We start from the raw sequence: 20,290 nt of genomic DNA on the forward strand, positions 1-20,290 counted from the left end.
CCAGCTCTGCGTGCTTAAAAATAGGGTTTAAATCCTCTCCTGGGCACAAGAGCCACACAAAAATTTCATCGAGCTTTTTAGGGGGGAGGAGGATGATATTTGAGACCTGGAGCTAGGATAGGGACACAAAAAATCCTCTGCACCTGCTGGATTCATCCTCCTATTTGCTGGTGGGGTGCGACGGGTGCCTGATAGCCTGACAAATGCCATTGCCTTTCCTTGCTCCTGGCATGTGCAGTCAGTGATCTGAAATGAAACGTGCTCTGCCAGGCAGAAAACCTCGCTGCTAGAAGATGGAGTTCAGGCAAGGGGTAGTTACTCTCTCCCTCCACATGCGAGGGCATCACTGGTTACCAGTTGCACCCACTCAGGATAAGTAACTAATTGATGTTGGCCTTAAGATTTATGTAATATTCCTCTTCAAATAAAGCCTTGCAGCCTGCATGAGGCTGTTCACATGGATCCGAGTTGTGCAAAGCAGTAACTAGATCTCCCAAAGCTGCCGGAGCAGGTAAGTGATGTTCCCTTTCTCCATATGGAGAGATGGAGTGAGCAGCCCCGAGCTGTCACGGGAGGTGGTGGCAGAGGCAGGGTTAGATGCCGGCTCTTCTGGCTCAGCTGTAGCTGGGCGGTTTTGGGAATACTTCAGAGGGACTCCGTGGAGGGATTAATCCCCGAGTTTAGTGACTGTGGGTTTCCAGGGCTCTGTACAACCTGACAGACGAAGATATCTGCAGCGGCTCTTGTGTTCCGTGGGCTCCCAGATGCAAGCTTTGGGCCACTTGTGCTTTCTGAGAGCCGGTGCATCCACAGCACCTTTCTGAGAGCATGTGCAGATGGAAGGCAGGAGTGCCGGTGTGCCGTGTCCCTTATAGCCCTTGTGTGGCAGAGGGGTCCTGCGCCCACCCCAGTGCCGGCGCATCAGCAGGGAAGCAGGCGGGTTCGGCATGAGCGAAGGCGAGGATGGGAGATGACTAAGAAAAAAGAAATTTCCAGAGTGCAGCACGAGAGGAGGAGGGGAAGAACGCTTTGCAGGTCCTCGCCTGCTGCCAGGTCGCTCTCGCTTCGCCGAGGGTCCGAGGAGGGAGGCCAGCTAACACAGGCTGACGGATGCGGGGAGGGGAGCTGGCTTTGCAGGGCAGTGGCTGGCGGGCAGTCCAGGCGCTGGGCTCTGTCCCGGTGAGCCTTCCTGGTGAGCCTTCCCCTGGCGGGACCGGCTGCGGTGGTGCCCCTCGGCTGCTCTAGGATGCTTCCCTCTCTCTTCCAGGCTCTCCATCAGCTGTATTATGACCCAAACATCGAGAACAAGAACTTGGCTCAGAAATGGCTGATGCAGGCGCAGGTCTCTCCCCAAGCGTGGCACTTCAGCTGGCTGCTTCTCCACATGGACAAGGTGCCCGAGATCCAGTACTTCGGTGCCAGTGCTCTCCACATTAAAATTTCCCGTTACTGGAATGACATCCCGGCCGACCAGTACGAGAGCCTCAAGTCACAGCTCTTCACCCACATCACCCGCTTCGCCAGCGGCTCCAAGATCGTGCTGACCCGGCTGTGCGTGGCACTGGCCTCCCTGGCGCTCAGCATGATGCCGGAGGCTTGGCCCTGCGCCGTGGCAGACATGGTGCGCATGTTCCAGGCGGAGGACTCCAACGTGGACGGGCGAGCGCGGTGCCTGGCGCTGCTGGAGCTGCTGACGGTGCTGCCCGAGGAGTTTCAGACCAGCCGCCTGCCGCAGTACCGCAAGGGCCAGGTACGCAGCGTCCTGGCGCAGGAGTGCGGCTCCGTCTTCCCTTTGCTGGAGCAGCTGCTGCAGCAGCAGGACTCCCCAGGTTTCATCAAGCAGAAGGTGTTGAAGTGCTTCTCCAGCTGGGTGCAGCTGGAGATCCCGCTGATGGACTGCGAGAACCTGATCCAGGCAGCTTTCACGTCTCTGCAGGACCCGGAGCTCTTCGACACAGCGGTGGAGGCTGTTGTCAATGCCATTTCCCAGCCTGATGCCCAGAGGTAAGGGCAGCCTCTCCCATGCGCTGCGGGCTAGTGCTCCTGGACGTCGACGGGGGAACGGGGTGGGGAAGAAGAACCTCAGGCTTTTTTCTAGCTACCATTGGCCCTGGAGGTGATGATGACAGGGTTTGGAAGTGGGAGATGTTAAAAGCAGCCAGAGGCTACTGGTTTCACATGGTTGGTCCTGGAAGGCTTTGCACCATGGTTGACTTCTGGGGACCATGTAGCCTTGGGCAGCCACAGCCCATCTCCACCCTCCTCCTCTCAAGCAGATGAGGATGCTCCCTTCTGGCTCCTTGTGTCAGATCCTGCAGCACCCGACGAGGGAGCAGCTGCCTGGCTCCTGCCAGGGGGAGTTCAGAGACCCTCCTCTGCCTTGTGCTGCTGGTCCAGCCAAGGACCTGGTTTAATGCAGAGATAATAAAACCAGACCTGTCGGTCTTCTCCCTCCTCCTGGCTCCAACAGCTCGTGCCAGCCAAGGACTCATCCTTGGTGGCCGTGGCTGCCCCTGGAGAAGCTGAGCTGGGACCTGGGGCTAGGGCAGGTCCTGCCGGGGCCGCACTGCAGGGCTCCGAGCTCATCTGCTTGGCCGTGTTGTCCGAGCTGCTGTCAGCTCTCAGGACCGATGCCCGCAGAAGGGAAAGTACATCTCCTCCAGTTCCTGTGGCCACATCCCTTCCTGGCTGCTTAGCAACCTTCCCCCAAAGAGGAGGATTTCCTTGAAGGCTGGGCTGAGCTGCCGCTGCTGTGCAGCCCTGTGCATCGCTGCGCATCGCGCAGGCTCCGACCCTCTGCAGCGGTGCGGATGCTGCTGCCGCTGCAGTTGTGAGCCCTGGTCCTCCCCTTGGCTTCAGGGTAGGCTCAGTCCCTGGCTCAAGGGCATATTGGGGCTGTCCTTGTCGATGACAAGGGGGTTGCATCTGGAGACTGCAAGTCCTGGTGTGCAAAGGGACCCATCAGGATTGTGATGCGCTGCCGGGTGTGCGGAGGGGTTGCCTCATTTGCTAGCATTCAGAAGATGACCACAAGCAGCTTTTCCTTGTACCCAGCAAAGGCTGTGGGCCAGCTCAAACCCTTGTGGCAAGGTTGGTGCAGAAAATGAGAAGGTGAGAGAAGGTGACTTGCAGTTCTGAAATGTTGGACTCTCTATCTTCCTCCTTTCCATTTCCCTTGAGTCTCAGGAGTCCCTTGGCTGTGATTCCCCACCTGTGTGCAGGAGCCTGGCCCTGCAGCACTGGTCTTCAGTTGCATTAAAAGCCTGAGCTTTCTGTTGAGCTTTCAAAGTGAATTTTGGTGAGGAGTGTGGCTGACAGCGGAGTTTCCTCTCTGCTCCCATGCTGACCCTGCCATTCAGTTTCTGGCCCCATTCAGTCCTGCCACGCTGGCTGCTCCCTCGTAGCATCACCGACACTCGCTCTCCATCCTTATCCCTGGGGGCATCATCGGTCATGGCAGAGCACCCTCCTGTCCGTAGGCGTGCGGGCAGTGGCCAGGACGGGGTGGGCAGCCGGTCTGAAAGGCTGCCCAGTGTGTGAGCCTGGCACAGCCCCCGCTCCCGGGGCGCAGGGACAGCGGTGGCATTGTCACAGGGACGCCCTGCCAGGCGGCGTGTGGTGTCAGCTGCTCCAGGGAGGAGCAGGACTGTGCTCGATCTGGGATGGCTTCAGGAGCCGGGTAGCTCACGGAGCCACTGCTTCCTGGCCCCGGTGGGCTCTCTCTTCCCCTTTGTTCCTCGTGTCCTCCATCCTGCGTCCCTCCTCCCGCTTCCCCCTGGTGCCAGCTGTCCCGCCCCTCCGGCTTTGTTGCTCAGCCACGGCGGGTCCAGCTCTTCCCCGAGTCCCCGGGGAGTCTCCTGACCTTTCTGTCTCTTATTTCCACAGTCTGGGAGATCCCTGCTGCTTTTCAGCCGCTCTCTTCCTCCGCGATCTCTTGCCTTTGTTTCCGCAGGGGCCTGGCTCCCCACTGCCCTTGGCCACAAGCTCAGAGCATCCTCGGCACTGGCCTGCTGACACGGTCCCCTCCAGAGCTTTGTAGGGCATTGCTCTGTGAGAAGGTCAGTCTCGGGGCTCCCCACCTTCCCACAGGTTCTCCGGGTGTTATGGTCCCTGTGTCTTTCCTCCTTGCCCCCTCCCAGCTGGCTTCATTGACATTGGTGCGGAGGCGATCGTGCAGGTGGGCTTCTACCATCAGCAGAAGGCTCAGTGGCTCTTGAGCTTGGTTTCTGCCGCTAAGGGTTAGGTAGCCTGGGGTCATCTTCCCAGGGGAGCACCACCTTGCAAGGCATCCCTCACGCTGCAGCTCCTCACCCCGGGAGCAACTGGCTGCCAGCCAGGTCCAGGTGGAGAAGGGCAGGTGGGACCTCATGGGCAAGGATCACCTGGCCATGGTGCTTGTGCCAGCAGCTTCCATTTCCCTGCCTGCGAGCAGCAGCGGTTGGCTTTCCTGCCTCCAAGGTGTTACTAGACATGATGCAGCAGAGATTTGTGGGTGCGAAGTGTTTGATCTCCCTACCTGCCAGGTGGGTGGGAGCCCTTTGCACCCAGAGGAGGGGGTGTCTTGGGCGTTGCTGGAGCCTGGATGCTGCTCCTCTGTTAGGATACGGCATTCCAGCCAGGAGCTTGCAGCTGGAGCACCTCTGCGCACACCTCTGCTCTCAGGGGCAGTGGGAAGCTCCTGAGTCACGGGAGGGCAGGAATGGAAATGTTGTTGCATCTCATTTGCAGAGGAGGCTTGGGCTGGATTTTCCGTCTCGTTTGAGGATTATCCCCCGGCTAAGCTGGTCAGAGAGCTCGGCGGCACGTGCTGCAGGGGGAGAGCTGGCACGCAGCACTTGGCCACCCTCCTGCAGCCTGGCGGGTATGTCGGAGGGGAGAGGGACCTCCACATGGTGCATGCCCATGGTGGGAGTTACGGAGTGTGGGCATCGGACACTGAGCTGCCTCTCTGAAAGCAGCAGGGTATTGCTGCACTGGTGGAGCTGGCAGGATTGCAGGTGTCTGGGTGGGATTGCTTGGTGTCCAGCCCATCCCTTCCTCGTCTTGGCACCTGGTGCTGAATCCCTGAAGGGGGTTTGCACTAGAAGAGTTTTCCAAGAGCTTCATTAGAAACAGGTTTTTAATATGTGGGGGTTTTTATCAGGAAGTGGCTCAAATTTTAGATTAGGAAGGATGAGATTGTCCCATGTGAACTGCCTGTATCTCCCCTCTGCAGGTTGTCCCCTGCACCATGGTGCGGTTTGGGGAGGGTTGTGGGAAAAGCAGAGGAGGTGCTGGTCCCACAGAGAGAGCTGTGGATGCTGCAGTTCACTGGGCATTGATATTTGAGAAGGGACCGGGCAAACTCACAGAAGAAAAATTTGCTCAGCTGCTAAATACCTAGGTAGCAAATCTTGCTCAGGAAGGCTAACACAAATCACGGGAGGGAAGTACACAGGGAACTGTCACCATAGGGCTGCCACGTTGATATACTCTTTCACAGGCGTTCCCAGTCATCGGCTGCTGGAGACAGGTTGCTCAGCTGGGCAGCCAGGGACTTGCCTGGGCCGGGATGGTCTTGTCCTCCCCTGCCTGGCACTGGGGTGCCGTGGGTGGGAAGTGGTGGCTGGCAGCAGGGCTGGCAGGCACGGTGTCTGCCTCCTGGGGCGAGCTCTGTGCCCGATCAGGGCCGTGGTGCCATCTGGTTGCTCAGGGCTGGGAAGCAGCATCAAGTAGATGGGGTGGCCTGGGGCTCCATGCTCCTGGATGTGGAGGAGAGGAGCCCAGCTCTGGCGGGCTTGGCCATGGCTGTTGAGCGACTGGTTAAAACAACTCACCTAGAGCAGGAGTCCACCTCCTCGCTGTGGACCCTTACATCTGCATAGGCAGTGAGCAGAGCAAGGTGGTTCTCAGGATGTGGTTCACCCAACCTTTTCTAGAAGTCTTCACTAACATGGGATGAGTTGCAGCATGGAAGCAAACCCAGGTGGTTCTCTCTGTTGGCTGTGCAGGGAGTCCAGAGGACTAGCTCAGGTCTGGGCATCTGCACTCTGAGTATTTCAAGGTAACCAGCTGAAGCAGGTTCCTTGTCATAAATTCCTAAAGTCATGAAAACATCTTTAAGGTAATGTGAGCCCAGTGCTGCAGAGGAAGGATGGCTTTGCCCTACAGTGGAGCAGTGGAACGTCCCCTGTGCCTTTTTGTCAGCTCTCTTGGGCTGACCCTTATTGCAGCATCGGTTCCCTGGGAGAGAAGCTGGTGAATTCCCAAATTCTCCATTATTGCAGCGCTCCCACACTGCCATGGGCATCACTCATGGGGCATGAGAGGCTTGAAAATGGTTTACACACAAATACCTGTCCCCTTCGCCGTGTGATTTCCTCTGGGGGAGAGGGCTGAGGAGGGGGTGACCCCCGGCAGCACACAGCACACAGAGGGGATGCCAAGGCGGAGAGCCCCTCTTGTCTTCTCCCACTGACGCAGACCTAGAAGCTGCCACCACCAGCGCAGCTCTCTCCCTGTGCTGGTGGCACCAATGGCTTTGTTCGCTCCTTCACTGGCCATAGCAAGAAGCGGCCAGCGCGCTGGGCAGCCCTACTGCTCCGGGGTGGACGTGCGGCTGTCCTGATATCAGCACTCGCATCTCTTCCCCGCGATGGGCACAGGAGAGCTGGCATCACGTGAGCCTCCCGCTCCGAGCATCCTTGGCCCCACACCTGCGTGCAGCGGGGCAGGCGGGGAGCACATGGAATAGCTGCAGCACTGCATAATGCGCTTTGGTGGGCAGGGAAATGGCAGGCTGCTCATCAGCCTCCGGCACGGCCTCTCTCCAGGGGCCCTGGGCTGCATTTCACCTTGGCTGCCTCCTTCTCGTTGCCTTGGTTACCATCACTTACAGGCAGCGGCTCGAGGGGAGGCTGATGTGCGTGATGTGATGTGGGAGAGCTGTGCCGCGTAGGGCTGCGGCAGCCGGGGAGGGTGGGGGGCCGGGGGAACATGCCATGGGGCCAGCATCCTCCCTGGGTAGGAGTCCCGGAGGGTGGCTGCCCCCTTCGTCCCAGCCAGAGAGCACAATCTAGATGTGCCCGTGCTGGAGAGTCGTGTGGCTTCCCAGCGGCAGTTCTGGCTGCTTCCGTGCAGAGCCGAGAAGCACGGGCTGCAAGCATGGCAAAAAGAGCCTGCAGATCTGCCCTCGCCACCCTTCTCCCACTCCCCATCCCCGCCGATGCTGCGGCATGTGGGCACAACTCGCTTGGAGCTGGTTATGGCAGTGACAGTTTAGTGCTGGTCAGGGGGTGCTGGCAGACAGGCAGATACCCACGCTGTGGTGCAGTGAGGGATTTGCACAGAGCTGATAGCCGGTGGCTTGGCCCTTCTCTTCGCTTGCAGAGGCTCTGCTGCAGGAGTATTTGGTGCTTCAGCCTTTGTCCTGAGGCCACAGGCTGGGAGGAGAGTCCCTATAAGCAGTAAAGGCTCCTGGATGCATCCCATTACACAAAGCAGCCTTCCAGTAGGGAAAGCTGGGCAGGAGCCCTGGGAGAGCATCAGGAGGGATGGATGCCATGGCAGCCGGTGCCGGTGAGGCGATGCCCGGCACTGATTCAGGCTGTGCTTGCAGGTACGTGAACACCCTCCTGAAGCTCATCCCCCCCGTGCTGGGGCTCCAGGAGCAGCTGCGCCAGGCGGTCCAGAGCGGGGACATGGAGACATCGCATGGGATTTGCCGCATCGCTGTGGCCTTGGGGGAGAACCACTCCCGGTGAGTGCTGGGGACGGTCCCCAGGAGAAGGAATGAGCTTGGAGCAGCCCACTGTTCCCCACATGCTGCTTTGTCCAGGGTCTGTCCTGCACCCGGTGATGCGTGTCAGGGCAGAGGAGCCAGGCTCGCAGCGGCGGTGCCCCCCTGACCGTGCTCTCTGCTCCCCAGGGCCCTCCTGGACCAGGTGGAGCACTGGCAGAGCTTCCTGGCCCTGGTCAACATGATCATGTTCTGCACTGGCATCCCCGGGCACTACCCTGTCAACGAAACCACCAGTTCCTTGACGCTCACTTTCTGGTACACGCTGCAGGTCAGTGGCCATCGTGGGGCAGCCCGTCCGGATCCGGTGCTCCAGGCAGGGCCAGAGGCACCAGTGCACGGGGACTGGGGTCTGGCCTGGCTGCGTTTGGTCCCCAGGGATTTCCGATGCCCCCGCTCTTCGCCATGCACTCCCAGCCACTGCAGGGCACATACCTCAGAAATGCTGGCCCTGTGGCTTGCTTTTTCCACCCCCAGTCTCCCTTGGAAGTCTGAGCCAGCCTTTAAGGGCCTCGTTAACATAACTAATTAAAACTTCATGCTAATTTTTTTTTTTTCCAGCAGCAGACCTGGTTGTTTAGCTTCTTGCTGTGCGGCTGCATCGGCTGCAGGCAAGGAGGAGAGCGCGTGCTGACTTACTGCGGGCTAGACCCTGCTGCCAGGCTGGTAGTTGTGGTCTCTCGGAGAAGGAAAGAGAGGGCTGGGGGCTGCTAGTGGCTGCCCCGCATGGGTTCCCTCTCCCAGGGCCAGTGTTCTCTGCACCAACAGAGCGGCCCTGCCATGTCGTGCTCTATTTTTAGTCCCCGTTCATCCCCCCAGCTCCATTCCTCCGCAATCTGATGGGATGCGGCTGAGTGTGGGCAGGGAGGGGAGCGATGTCGGCACCGTGCCGGCAGCTCCTCTGCTGTGCGGGCACAGGCCGAGGCTCCCACCTCCTCTCGCTGCTTCCCCAGATGGGTCTGAGGATACAGGTGCAGGCAGAAGAGCGCTGTGCTCCCCAGGCACCCATCCCAGCCTGCCTCATGGGGGTCTGAGGCACACATGCTCCCGAAGCAGGCGTGCTCCTGAGGCTGGGACATGGCAGGGCAGTGCCACCCTGCTGTAACCATGCTGTCTTCAAATGCCCAAGGGTCCACCTAGCTGCTGGGGCTTCTAGCATCTTGCCTCCAGATAATGCTGCTGCTGCGGAAGGGCTTGGCATCAGGTGGACCTTGAGGAGCTGGAAATGCAAACTCTGAGGTGTGACAGGTCCCACCAGCCCTGGGAGATGCCCCTGAGCCCCCTGTGCAGTGGGCGTGCTGGCTCCATTTTCTTTCCCCTGCAACACCTGATGTATTTCTCCTCCTCCCACCAGGATGACATCCTCTCCTTCGAGCCGGACAAGCAGGCGGTGTACCAGCAGGTCTACAGGCCTGTCTACTTCCAGCTGGTGGACGTGCTGCTGCACAAAGCCCAGTTCCCCTCCGATGAGGAGTATGGCTTCTGGTCTTCGGATGAGAAGGAGCAGTTTCGGATATACAGGTACAGCTGGGGCATGCCTCTCCCTGGGTGGCAGGAGCAGGGCACTTTGCTCCCTGCCTGGATGTGAATTTAGGCTTGGAGGTGGGGTTTGCTTGGCAGGTAGGCAAGGACACAGGCAGCATCTTGCCTGCCTGGAGCCTGAGCGCTGTGGGGACACCTAAGGAGGAACATGGAGGAGATTCCTTCCACTGAGAGTTGTTTTGGCTGCAGTGGTGCTATGGAAACAAGCTGGTGTTTTGGCGTGGCACCAGTTGCCCTGCCTAGGAAGCCCTGGGAGCTCTCTGCGTTGGGCTGGGGCAGCGTCCTTGTGCAGGCAATGCCTGCACCCTGCCTGACAGCGAGAGGGGAAGTAACGTGTCTGCGCGTGGAGTGCTCTGCAGGGGATGGGGACAGCATTTGGAGAGCCCCCATGTTTTCTGCAGGGTGGACATCTCTGACACGCTGATGTACGTGTACGAGATGCTGGGTGCTGAGCTCCTGAGCAGCCTCTATGACAAACTGGGACGTCTCCTGACCAACACAGAGCAGCCATCCACGTGGCAGGTGAGCGAGGGGACCCGGGTGCCAGGCTGATGGCTACCAGCCCCTTGGGGACGTGTCCTTGCCACGGGGCGTTGAGAGCAAAGGGATGTGATAGAGGCAAGGAGCGTGACAACCTTGCCAACACACATGCAGGCTCTCTGGGGTCTGCTGGGGCGAAGAACGGGTCTTCTGCTTCCCTGTCCTTAGCGCTGCACAGGGACCAGCCTCCTCAGCCACCGTGGGGGGGTCTGAGCTGGCGCCTGGAGCTGGGGCTGAGGTGGGCATAAGGGGTCAGTGTGTGGCTCTGACGGTGCCTCTCCCACCCTGGCAGCACACGGAGGCCTTGCTCTACGGCTTCCAGTCCATTGCCGAGACCATCGACGTGAACTACTCCGACGTGGTGCCGGGGCTGATTGGCCTCATTCCCCGGATCAGCATCAGCAACGTGCAGCTTGCCGACACAGTCATGTTCACTATTGGTGAGGCCTTTGCTCGCGCGCAGGCTGGGCTGGGGAGGGGGATCCCCTTTGAGACCGCTTCTGCCCAGCAATAACAGCACTGAAAAGCAAAGCTGAGCATCCTGGGACGTGGGGAGCAAGACCCCGTGGTGCAGTCCTGCAGTCTGATCCCATCTGTGTGCACAGGGGCCCTCTCAGAGTGGCTGGCTGATCACCCCGTCATGATTAACAACGTGCTGCCGCTGGTGCTCCAAGCCTTGGGCAACCCTGAGCTCTCCATCTCCAGCGTCTCCACCCTGAAGAAGATCTGCCGGGAGTGCAAGTACGACCTGCCGCCCTACGCTGCCAACATTGTCGCCGTGTCACAGGTAGGAGCTGGATGCAGATGGACGTGTGGTGGTGACCTGGGATGTGCTCTGTGCACACCCTTTCTTCTGCAAGGATCAGGGCAGGGGGACACAAAGCAGGGGCTCAGGGCTTCTTGCTTGGTGTGGAAGACTTGTTGTCTGTCCTGTTCCTAGGCCAGTAGACCCAGGTGGCAGGCCCTGTGTCCTGCTGTGAGTGCAGAAATGGCAGGCAGTGGCAGACACGACTGCCAAGGGGTCTACTGGGGTACGCACTTGGGTGTCTATCCTTTCCCCGGGGTTTTGTTTGCTTTGTTGGGAGCAGCAACCTGCCAGCTCTGCACCCGCCAGGCAGCTGGTGCTGCTGCTGAGCATCTTGGGGGGTATCCTGGTGTTCAAGCCTCTCCATGGAGACTGAGCTGGTCCCTGCAGTGCCTGGGCAGCTTGTCCCGTGGTCTTTCTTGGCTCTCAAGATTTGGGGCAGATGGGACTCAGAGCCCCGAGGCACTAAGAGGACGGCTGGGCTTGGGCGAGCTGCCAGGGTGTGCATGGGAGCAGAGAGGGGCAGGTGGAAGGGATAAGTCTCTGCTTTTAGAGCCTGGGGGACGCTCATTGGAGTAAGGAAGCCCCAGCTGAGGTTGGCTCCTCGAGCTGTCCTGCTGCAGAGCCTGTCCAAGCCAGGGGCTCCCCTTGCTGGGTGGCTGAGTGAGCTGGCTTAGGGAAGAGCTTACCAGGGGACAAGGAATTTGCTCCTTGCCTGTGGCGGATTGTGGGGAGTGCATGCCGCTTGTCCGTGGCCACACTGCTGTTGGTTGTCTCGACCTCCTGCGTCAGTCCTGCCTCCTGGAAGGGAAGGGGCTTTCTGCAGCACTCACCCTCTTTCTCTCTCCCCTTCTCTTCGGCAGGAGGTGTTAATGAAGCAGATTCATAAGGTAAGAGGGGCTGGTTCATGCCTCTGGCTGGTTCTGCTTGCCCCCCCATACCCCTTAGTTGTGCTCAGCTGAAGACACAAGGGTGCCGTCATGAGTTGGGCTGTCCCCTGAGGAGAGCTCAGCGCTGCAGCCATTGTGTGCAGGGCCAGGAGTACCTGCTGGCTGCCTCTTGCTGCACTGCCGGGCTCCCACTGCACTTGGGCTGGGGTCACGCTGGGGAGTATGTCCTCATAGAGAGGGAAGTGCCCAGGGAGGCTTAACTCTAGCAGTTCCCAGTCCCTCCAAGCCCAAGGATGCCGAGATGGCAGGCATGTCTTCAAGAGAAAAAAGAAGGGAGATAAGTGTGGGGACAGAGCCCAGGCTGTGGCTGCAACCAGGATGGGGTGAAACACTTGACCCCACAGGGGCCAAGACAGGTTGTGCAAAGGATGGTGTGCTGAGGTAGGGTGAGGGCCAGCATGGAGATACCTGGGCACCAACTTGGCAGGCTGCTGGGAAGAGGTCAGGTGTGCTGGTGGCAGAGCGCCTGTTCCCTGGGTTCTGCCGTGCTGGTAGAGAGCTGCTCCCCTCTTCTGCAGTGAGGTGTACCTAGAGTGACCCAGATAGAGCAGCTCGGGAGCTGCAGCACACTGGGGTCCTGGCTTTGCTGGCTGGGCCCCTGGCAGCTGCCTTAGCTAGCACGTGTGTGGTAGGGCTGCAGGCTGGGCAGTGACCTGTCCCCTTGTGTGTCCTCTCTGTCCCAGACGAGCCAGTGCATGTGGCTGATGCAGGCTCTTGGTTTCCTGCTCTCTGCACTGCAAGTGGAGGAGATCCTGAAGAACCTGCACTCCCTGATCACCCCCTACATCCAGCAGCTGGAAAAGCTGGCTGATGAAACGGTGAGTGCCCGCATGCTACCTCCATCCAGAAGTGGCTTCTCCTACTGGCTGTAGCCCTGGGGCTGCTGTGTTGCAGCAGCACTCTTGAACGTGGGCTCAAGAGAGAGTGCAGTGCAGGGAACCCCTCTCTGGCACTTTGCCTCTGCAGCCCCGGTTCCTCAGGATCCCAAAGGCATGACTGTGATTGAGCAGCGCAGTCTGTGTCATGCCTTGGCTTTATTTTCCCTGGCAGCCCAATCCCTCCAACAAGCTGGCCATCATCCACATCCTGGGCCTGCTCTCCAACCTCTTCACCACCCTAGACATCAGCCACCATGATGATGACCACGAAAGCACCGAGGTCAAGAAACTGCCAGTGCAGCAAGGACCCAACCCAGTGAGTAGAGCAGTAGCTCGATGCCCTTTGCCACAGCCTGGCCAAAGCCTCGCTATTCACTGCTGGTGCCAGGAGGGGGGGGGGGTTAGTGGGAATGCAGCATGTACCACGAAGAGGGTAGTGCTGGTGCATTCCAGCTCAAACAGCTCCTTCAGCTCATCCCACTGCTCCTGAAGTGGGCAGAGGTGACCTGCAGGATCCCTCTTGGCTGGGTGCTGCTCTGGAGGACAGCCCAGGGGCTGCCTGCCAGCTGTGAGCCATGCCAGGCTGCTTCAACAGGGAAGAAAGCTGCCCAGCTTTGGAGAGGGGAGGAGGCAGTGGTGCCTGAAGGTTTGAGTCCAGGCCATGCTTAGTCTTGTCTCCCCTCCCCAGTGCCGTGGGGGCCAGTTCTCCTCAGTGCCTCTCGTTCCTTACAGGTGGTGGTGGTTCTGCAGCAAGTCTTCCAGCTCATACAGAAGGTTCTCAGCAAGTGGCTGAATGATGCCCAGGTGGTGGAGGTAACTAGGCTCCTCCTGTGTACTGCCTGCAGCTCTGCCTGTCCTTGCTGACCTGAACTGGGGACAGCAAAGGACAGACTCTGGGTGATGCCTGGTAAGACAGATGTCTTGCTGGGTTGTCTGGACCAGTGCTGCTTACTGTCACCAGCAGCGTCCAGACGTTCTTGTCTGTCTTGTGCCCCCATCAGCTCTGCTCCCGTCCAGTTACAGAGGCCCTGCCATGAGCAGGGAGGTGGGAGATGGGGGTCTTCCAAACCTGTGTTCCCTAAGAGGATAGCTCTGCTCTGACCTGGACCGGTGTCATCCGGTATTTCTCCAGTTTGCTCAGTCCATTAATGCCCACGTGCAGCGTCCCACCAGCTACTTCCCCCTGGCCCTCGGGGAGACTTCCCGCTGCAGCGGGAAGGGTGTTCCTTGGTGTCTGGGAGCATCCTGGGCTGCAGGGCAGGGCACCAGTACCAGAGCAGGTCTGAGCCCTCTGCCTGGCTGGTCCCCCTCCCCACTGCCAGCTCTTCCCTCCCCTGGGACCCATCCATCAAGCCCTGCCACCTGGGAGAGGTCTTCTGATGGCCGTCGCTCACGCAGTCCCTCTTCTCCCGCAGTCTGTCTGTGCCATCTTTGAGAAGTCCGTGAAGACCCTCCTGGATGATTTTGCCCCCATGGTGCCTCAGCTGTGCGAGATGCTGGGGCAGATGTACAGCACCATCCCCCAGGCCTCTGCCATCGACCTCACCCGGCAGGTATGGAGCCGTGCTCGGGGCTGGGGCTGCTGCTCCCCGGGGAGGCTGGGGGTGTGCAGGGCCAGCAGCAGCTTCAGTCCTTCTCTCTCTCTCTTGCAGCTGGTTCACATCTTTGCCCATGAGCCTGCCCACTTCCCTCCCATCAAGGCCCTCTTCTTGCTCGTTACCTCAGTCACGCTGACCCTCTTCCAGCAAGGTACGTGGGATTAACCCTTCTTCGTGCTGGGGCTGTTGTCAGGCTGTTGCATGCATGGAGTCTGGAGGCGTCTTACCAGGAATGGCTGTTTTCACTCCTAGCTAAGCTAATGGGGCCATCTCTGTTTCTTGGATTCATCCCAACCCCTGGAAGGTGGGTACCTTCCCTGCAGGGCAGCAGAAGCAGGAAACCCCCGGGCGAGACTCTGTACTGCCGTGACAGCCCCACTTCTGCAGCAGGGCTGGGCGTCGCGTGCTGCAAGGGTCGAGCCGGAGCTCCAGTCCCGCTTGGCAGGGAGGCTGTGCTCCTCGGGAGATGCCGGGGCTCCTCCGGGGGCCAGCGCTGCTTGTAGTGGCCAGGAATCAAGCCCTCGCACGAGCAGGAGGATGTGTGTGTGAACATCTGGGAAATGACCTTTTCAGAGTCACTGCTGGCCACCGAGTCACCGCTGTGATGTTGAGGATGCTGGCATCCTCCCGCAGGGCAGGGGCCCCTCTTCGGCTCGCTGCCCACCCTGCAAAAAGCGAATGGGATTAGGACAGGCCCCTCCACACCATGGCTCCCCTCAGCCTCTTGGTGACTTGCCCCGTGACAGGGACAAATGTACCTTGGAGCTGCTGGCTCTGGTCCTTCAGCACCTCCATGTGCGGTCCCCAAGGGGTCTTGTCCTTTGCTCACAGCCGGGTGCTGGGTAGGGTGATGCCGTCCCCCAGTACGAGGCTCAGAGCTCTCTAGAGAGGTGGGGGAGGCGTGAGGACCCCTGCTTCATCATCACGGCACGGTCCAAGCAAATCCCGCTGCGCTGAGGTGTCACTGGGGTCAGTGGCAAGCGAGCCGGGCTTACCCGGAGATCAGGTCCCCGCTTCTGCCAGCGGCGTGTGGATGCGTCTACGCTGAAACCCTTTTGGCTCGTCGCCCGGGGAGGCGGCGATGCCTCCGGGCAGCAGCAGGCATGTCTGCAGGAGGAAAGGGGAGGGGACAGAGCCCGAGCTGTGCCAATGCTTGGACACGAGATTTGCTCAGGCAAGCGGCTGTCCAGCTCGCTGTGTGCCCAGGACTGTGTGCTCCCACCCACCTCGTGGGTCCCCTTCGGTGGGCGGCCGGCCCTGAGCGGGGCGAGCCCCTTCTGCTGAGCCCACGGGCGGCAGGAGAGAGGGGGACGCCTGACCCCACAGGGGACAAGACGCGTCTGCGCACAGTCAGATGCCAAGGTAGGGTGAGTGGCGCTGGCATGGAGATCTCTGGGCACTGAGCTGCTCTCTCCCAGGAGGATGCTGGAGGAGACCTCCAGGAGGGTCCTGGACTCAGGGTCTCAGGGAGCATCTGGGAACGGGGCGGGAGGGTGACTGTGCCAGGGGCTCCTGAGCAGCTGGTGACAAGCATGTGCACGCCTGAGCCCGGCCGGGCCTGTCAAGCGTTTGCTGAGGTGTTGTCGTTCACTTGCAGTTATCTTCCAGGACCAAACGGTGCTCTGAAGACACCCGCTCAGTCCCCACAGTGCAAAAGCTCTAATTCTCCTTGTGGAGATGGTGCCCAGCTAGCCCCTGCTCCTCCTCCTCTTCCTCCCCAAGGACACGAAGATCTCTACCTTGGCTCTGCAGCACCCAGGTGCTAGCTGGAGACCCTGGGGCTTCAGACCCTTTCCTTTGCAGTTTCTTTCTGTTCTTGGGTTCTCCAAGTTTCATGATTTTTTGTATGTTTTGTTTCTTTAACTTGCTTCAAGCTGCTCATGTTGCCCATCCCCTTCCCCACACACCCCTCCTCCCTTACACTCCTGTTTTCACTTGTAAATTCTTTCTGTATCACATAACTATATGATGTTGAGTTGCTGTTTGTATGATTTTTCTCTTAAGTTACATCTTTATTATATTTTAGGGCCCAGGGATCATCCTGATATTGTTGATTCATTTATGCAACTCCTGGCACAGGTGTGTTTTAGTTTCTTATTCATTCACTTTCTGTTCTCTCTCTTTCTCTTTTTAATTCAATTTAAACCTATTTTTAGCTTTCTGTTGACAACGTTTTTTTCCTTTTAGTTGAATATCGAGTTTCTCCATCTGTTTCCGTGGAAGTTGAAAACAAAACATTCTCCTTTAGTTCTGGGTTCGCACCATCCCCAGGGCAGTGCCCTCCTCTGCAGGGCATCCTCCAGCTGCCACCCCCCTCGCCTTGCCGAAGCCGGCGCGGGGCGCTTGGGGCTGCTGCCGCAGTCACCCTCGGGTGACAGACAAATTAGAGCATTAAGTGGATGTTTTCCGACCCATTTACCTGCCCTGTGATGAGTCCTCCGGAGCGGGGATGGGCTGAGCTGGCTGCCTTGGCCCAGGGCCGGTGGGAGGAAGCCCCTGCCCGCGGTAGCAGGCAGCTGCCGGGGTTTGGCTCTGAACAACGCGCTTGTGATGGCGTCTGGACCTGCCAGGGTGCCACGCTGCCTCCCGCCCCGGCAGCCTCTCGGGGTGGTGGCAGCTCCTGTGTCTGCAACCTGGGAGTGCTCCCGTGCTGCTGGCTTGGTGGCACGCGGGGACGGTTCGCGTTGGTGTGGCAGGGGCCGCGGGCTGTCTGCAGGGTTGGCACTCGTGTCACCGCTGGCAGGGGGCAGGCAGGGCCGGTGCTGTGCTCTGTGTGTCTATACGCCTCTTGGGAGCAGCGGGAGCCCAGCACGCTCCTCAGCCCACCGTGGCCCTTGAGGGAGAAGCCCTGACGTCCTCAATGCACTCAGTGCCCCTGTTGGGGAGATATCCCCCGGCACCTACCCAAAGGGTGGGTCAGTGGCGAGGAAGGGCCAGCAAAGTTGCTTTCTGCTTCGTTTCTGTAATGATGAGAGCTCTGACCGCGCGTGCTGGCCGGGTGGCTGTGCAGGGACACCCGCCCGAGCAGCTGCCAGAGCTGTGGCCGTCCTGCCCTTGCCGGCAGCCCAGGAAGGGTGCCTGGCACGTCCAGGTGCTAAGCTGTCGGCCCCCTCCGATGGCAGCTCGGCCCTCGCAAGGGTCTTGCGGGACGGAGCAGGCGAGGGGGCTGCACCTTCCTCCCCCCTAGGCAGGGTCTGCTCCTCACGGGTCTCACCTTGATGCCCAGATCCCGCTGAGACCCATCGCATCTCGCAAGTTGTATCGCGGTGTTTTCTTCCCTGCTTTTCCTCTTGAAAGACATAATGTAATCAAGGTTATCGGGAGGCGTTCACAGCTTTTGCTGATGCTGGTTTTAGAAGCTGTGACCTTTTAACGAGGGTTTTGAACGTGATGGGAGAATTGGTGAATGGGGTCTGTGCGTGAAGTTCATGGAGATGTCCTCCCCAGCTGCTCGGTGCTGGCGGGACCTCTGCTCGAGCGCTGTGCCCAGTTTGGGGCACAACATTTCTGTAGATACAGATCAGAGTGCATAGAGAAAAGCATCTGGGAAGATGACCACCTTGTACACGTGGTGAGGAGGAAAGGCTGATGGGAGCCTGAAGAGCTGCATGAGTCTTGGGGTGTGTAAAAGGTGATATCCCAGTCATAGGTAAAAACCCCTGTTCTGTTCTCCTCGAGTGGGACAAACAGTCACGGAAGGAAATCATGGAAAAGGATCCAGGTTAGGCAGTAGGAGATCTTTCTGAGAGCCCAAGGAAGCACTGGAAGGTCACTCAGGGAGCTGCTGTTGCTTGGAGGTCTTGAAAGGACTCAACAAGCCTGTTGCTCCTGGAGGGCAGGTAGAGGTGATCTTGCTGGGGGAGGGTAGGGGATTAGGTGACTCTGAGAGACTCTTCCAAGGCTATTTGTTGTTTCTTTGGAAAGTGCTGAGTTTCTTTCTGGCTTGGGGCCCTTCTCTGTGTCTGAACATGGCACATTGGTGCTCTCTTGGAGAGAAAAGTGCATCCATGCTGCACTTCCATGGGCTGTGCTGTCAGAGCAAACACCACCCATCCCGGCTGCTGGGAAGCTGTTACACGCTGCCCTCATGGGCAGGATCTGCAGGCAATGCTGGGCCAGCATGCTGGCAGCCAGCCTGGTCCCTGGCATGCCGGTCTCCAGACAGTCTACGTCCTTTGGAGGTCCTGTTACGGGAGCAGCTCAGAGGCTCCTACCTCCATGGCTGCTGCACCGTGGATCACTGTGAGGTGCCTGATGCGCTTGCCAGCCCGCTGCCGCCCACAGCCACTCAAGACCTGATGTTTTCCTAGGCTTTTTATTCCAGCAACCCCATGGAGACCAAAGGATCCCATCTTCTCTCCTCACGTGTAGGACTTGGTTCCTGCTCTTCCTTGGCCTGCCCCTCTTCCCCAGCTGATGATCTGGCGGGGTGCTTTGAAACCCATCAAGAAACGGCCTTGCCATCCCTGCTTGGCTCATTGCTCTCAGGACTTCAAGAGCTGTCTGATGGCAGAGGTGGGTCCAGCCAGTCCTCTTCCAGAGGACCATGCTCGGCGGTGATGCTGTTGAGCATTTGTAGATCCAAGGATTAAAGTCAGACAGAACTGCAGTTCTCTTCAGATCCGATTTTCATGTGGCAGGGGCTGTGTTCATCCCAGCCCGCTCCGCCTGTGGAGCCCTTGGTGAAGGAATGCATATTCAGAGCAGCAGCGAGTTTGGACCCAAGAGCGTGTCAAGGTGGAGACTTTCCCACTTCCCTGACCGTCTGCTCCTGTGGTTGATGACCTTGGTGAAAATATCTTCCCTGTTTCAAATGTGTCTGGCTTCTCCTTGCCAGCAGTGCTTTTGTCCTCTCCCTCTGCCAGCAAGTACTCTCCTACCTTCTGATAACTCAGAAGCAGCTCCTACCTCCTGATACTTGCACGTCAGCCCTCTGTCACCAGCTCACAGGGAGCCATCTCTCTGTGTGACAGGATTTCACTTGACTTTGCAGTATATTTATGTGGGCTTGGTTGCAGCCTGTGGGACTGCCCAGTTGGTGTGGCTGACTGTTTTGCCACCATGTTAATTGGCAATCCACTCTTGACGATGGCTGGCTGATCTCAAGAGCATGCTGGCTTAAACAAAATGTCTTACAGATGCCGGAGACCCTGGAGTTATTGTTACTATGTCAAAGCTAAGTATAAAATAACCAGTCTGCCGTAAGGCTGCACAGAGCGGTGCTGGCACCCTTTGCGTTGAGATCTGTCCTCAGCTGCTCCCCTCCCACCTCCACTGTGTGCTGGGAGCAGTGCAGAGCATCGCTGCTGCTGTGCCCGAGGTGAGCATCCCACCTGAAGGGGTGCGGGGCTCACTGCCACCCGCGCAGCCGGAGCACCCGTGCCCAGGACCGCACAGCCGCGGCGGCTGGGGCTTGCACCTGGGTCTCCGTCTGCAAACCCAGGCAGAAGGTTCTGGTGTTCGGGAGCTCTTGCCCGCTCCCTGGCCAGTGGGTATCGCTAGTGTGCGTGCTCCCGGTTGCAGGTAGGATTTTGGGGCTCTCCAGCATGTCTCCCCGCTGGTGGCTGCAGGTACATCCACCCACCCTGGCAGGGCTCCATGCTGGCACGGACCTTGGGAGCGCTGCAGTGACCTCCCCTGACCAGGAGCCCAGGAGCAGACTGGGCAAACAGGGCCTTGCCAGGCAGAAGATGGAGGACTGACCTGTGATGGCCCAGCCACCACCGTCCCCCACCTCCCTCCCTTCTTGGGCTGGTCCAGGCTGCACGCAGCAGTCCTGGAGCTCTCCACCATTCCTGCTCCAGCCAGAGTCAGAGCCATGTGGAGGACATGGGCTCGGCATCCCCTCTCCCCGTCAGGCAGGGGCTGACTGCTCCTCCCTGGCCCTGGTGTCTGGCCAAGCTCACGTGCCCTTTCCAAAGCTGGAGGCTCTGCTCTGCCAGGCATGTGGTCTGGGAAGAGGTGGTGGTGCCGGACATAAGAGCTTGGTCTGTGTGTTCTGGGGAGCTACAGGAACTGGCCATGCAGCCCCCCCACTGTCCCCTGTCTGCTGGAGAAGTGGGGTTCAGTGTTCCTTCCATGCCTGCCTCTGAAGAGCTGGGCACAGAAGAAGAGCCTGCTCTGAAGACCTGCCTGGGGGTCTCCCAGCTGCCATGGAGAAGAACCTGACGTCCTTTCCATGCCAGCCTGCAGGACAGCCC

At 59.2% G+C, this 20,290-nt stretch overlaps 1 protein-coding gene across 4 annotated transcripts in view; it reads left to right on the forward strand.

Moving 5' to 3' along the window:
* The window catches only part of IPO13 (importin 13), a 32,751-nt gene that overhangs the window by 8,685 nt on the left and 3,776 nt on the right, over positions 1 to 20,290 (forward strand). For 3 of the 4 annotated variants that reach the window (XM_030033727.2, XM_030033728.2, XM_030033729.2), the window contains exons 2-15: positions 1,268 to 2,004; positions 7,598 to 7,738; positions 7,907 to 8,048; positions 9,132 to 9,298; positions 9,721 to 9,841; positions 10,152 to 10,299; positions 10,465 to 10,646; positions 11,528 to 11,554; positions 12,298 to 12,432; positions 12,665 to 12,808; positions 13,225 to 13,305; positions 13,908 to 14,045; positions 14,145 to 14,241; positions 16,117 to 16,169. In XM_030033727.2, coding sequence (XP_029889587.1) covers positions 1,268 to 2,004; positions 7,598 to 7,738; positions 7,907 to 8,048; positions 9,132 to 9,298; positions 9,721 to 9,841; positions 10,152 to 10,299; positions 10,465 to 10,646; positions 11,528 to 11,554; positions 12,298 to 12,432; positions 12,665 to 12,808; positions 13,225 to 13,305; positions 13,908 to 14,045; positions 14,145 to 14,241; positions 16,117 to 16,169 — 2,313 coding nt within the window. Of the gene's footprint in view, positions 1 to 936; positions 958 to 1,267; positions 2,005 to 7,597; positions 7,739 to 7,906; positions 8,049 to 9,131; positions 9,299 to 9,720; positions 9,842 to 10,151; positions 10,300 to 10,464; positions 10,647 to 11,527; positions 11,555 to 12,297; positions 12,433 to 12,664; positions 12,809 to 13,224; positions 13,306 to 13,907; positions 14,046 to 14,144; positions 14,242 to 16,116; positions 16,170 to 20,290 lie in introns of those variants that run through there. The other variant, XM_041127881.1, reaches the window with a different exon arrangement.

The sequence above is a fragment of the Aquila chrysaetos genome, chromosome 12 (genome assembly GCF_900496995.4).
Source record: "Aquila chrysaetos chrysaetos chromosome 12, bAquChr1.4, whole genome shotgun sequence".
Classification (NCBI taxonomy): Eukaryota; Metazoa; Chordata; class Aves; order Accipitriformes; family Accipitridae; genus Aquila; species Aquila chrysaetos.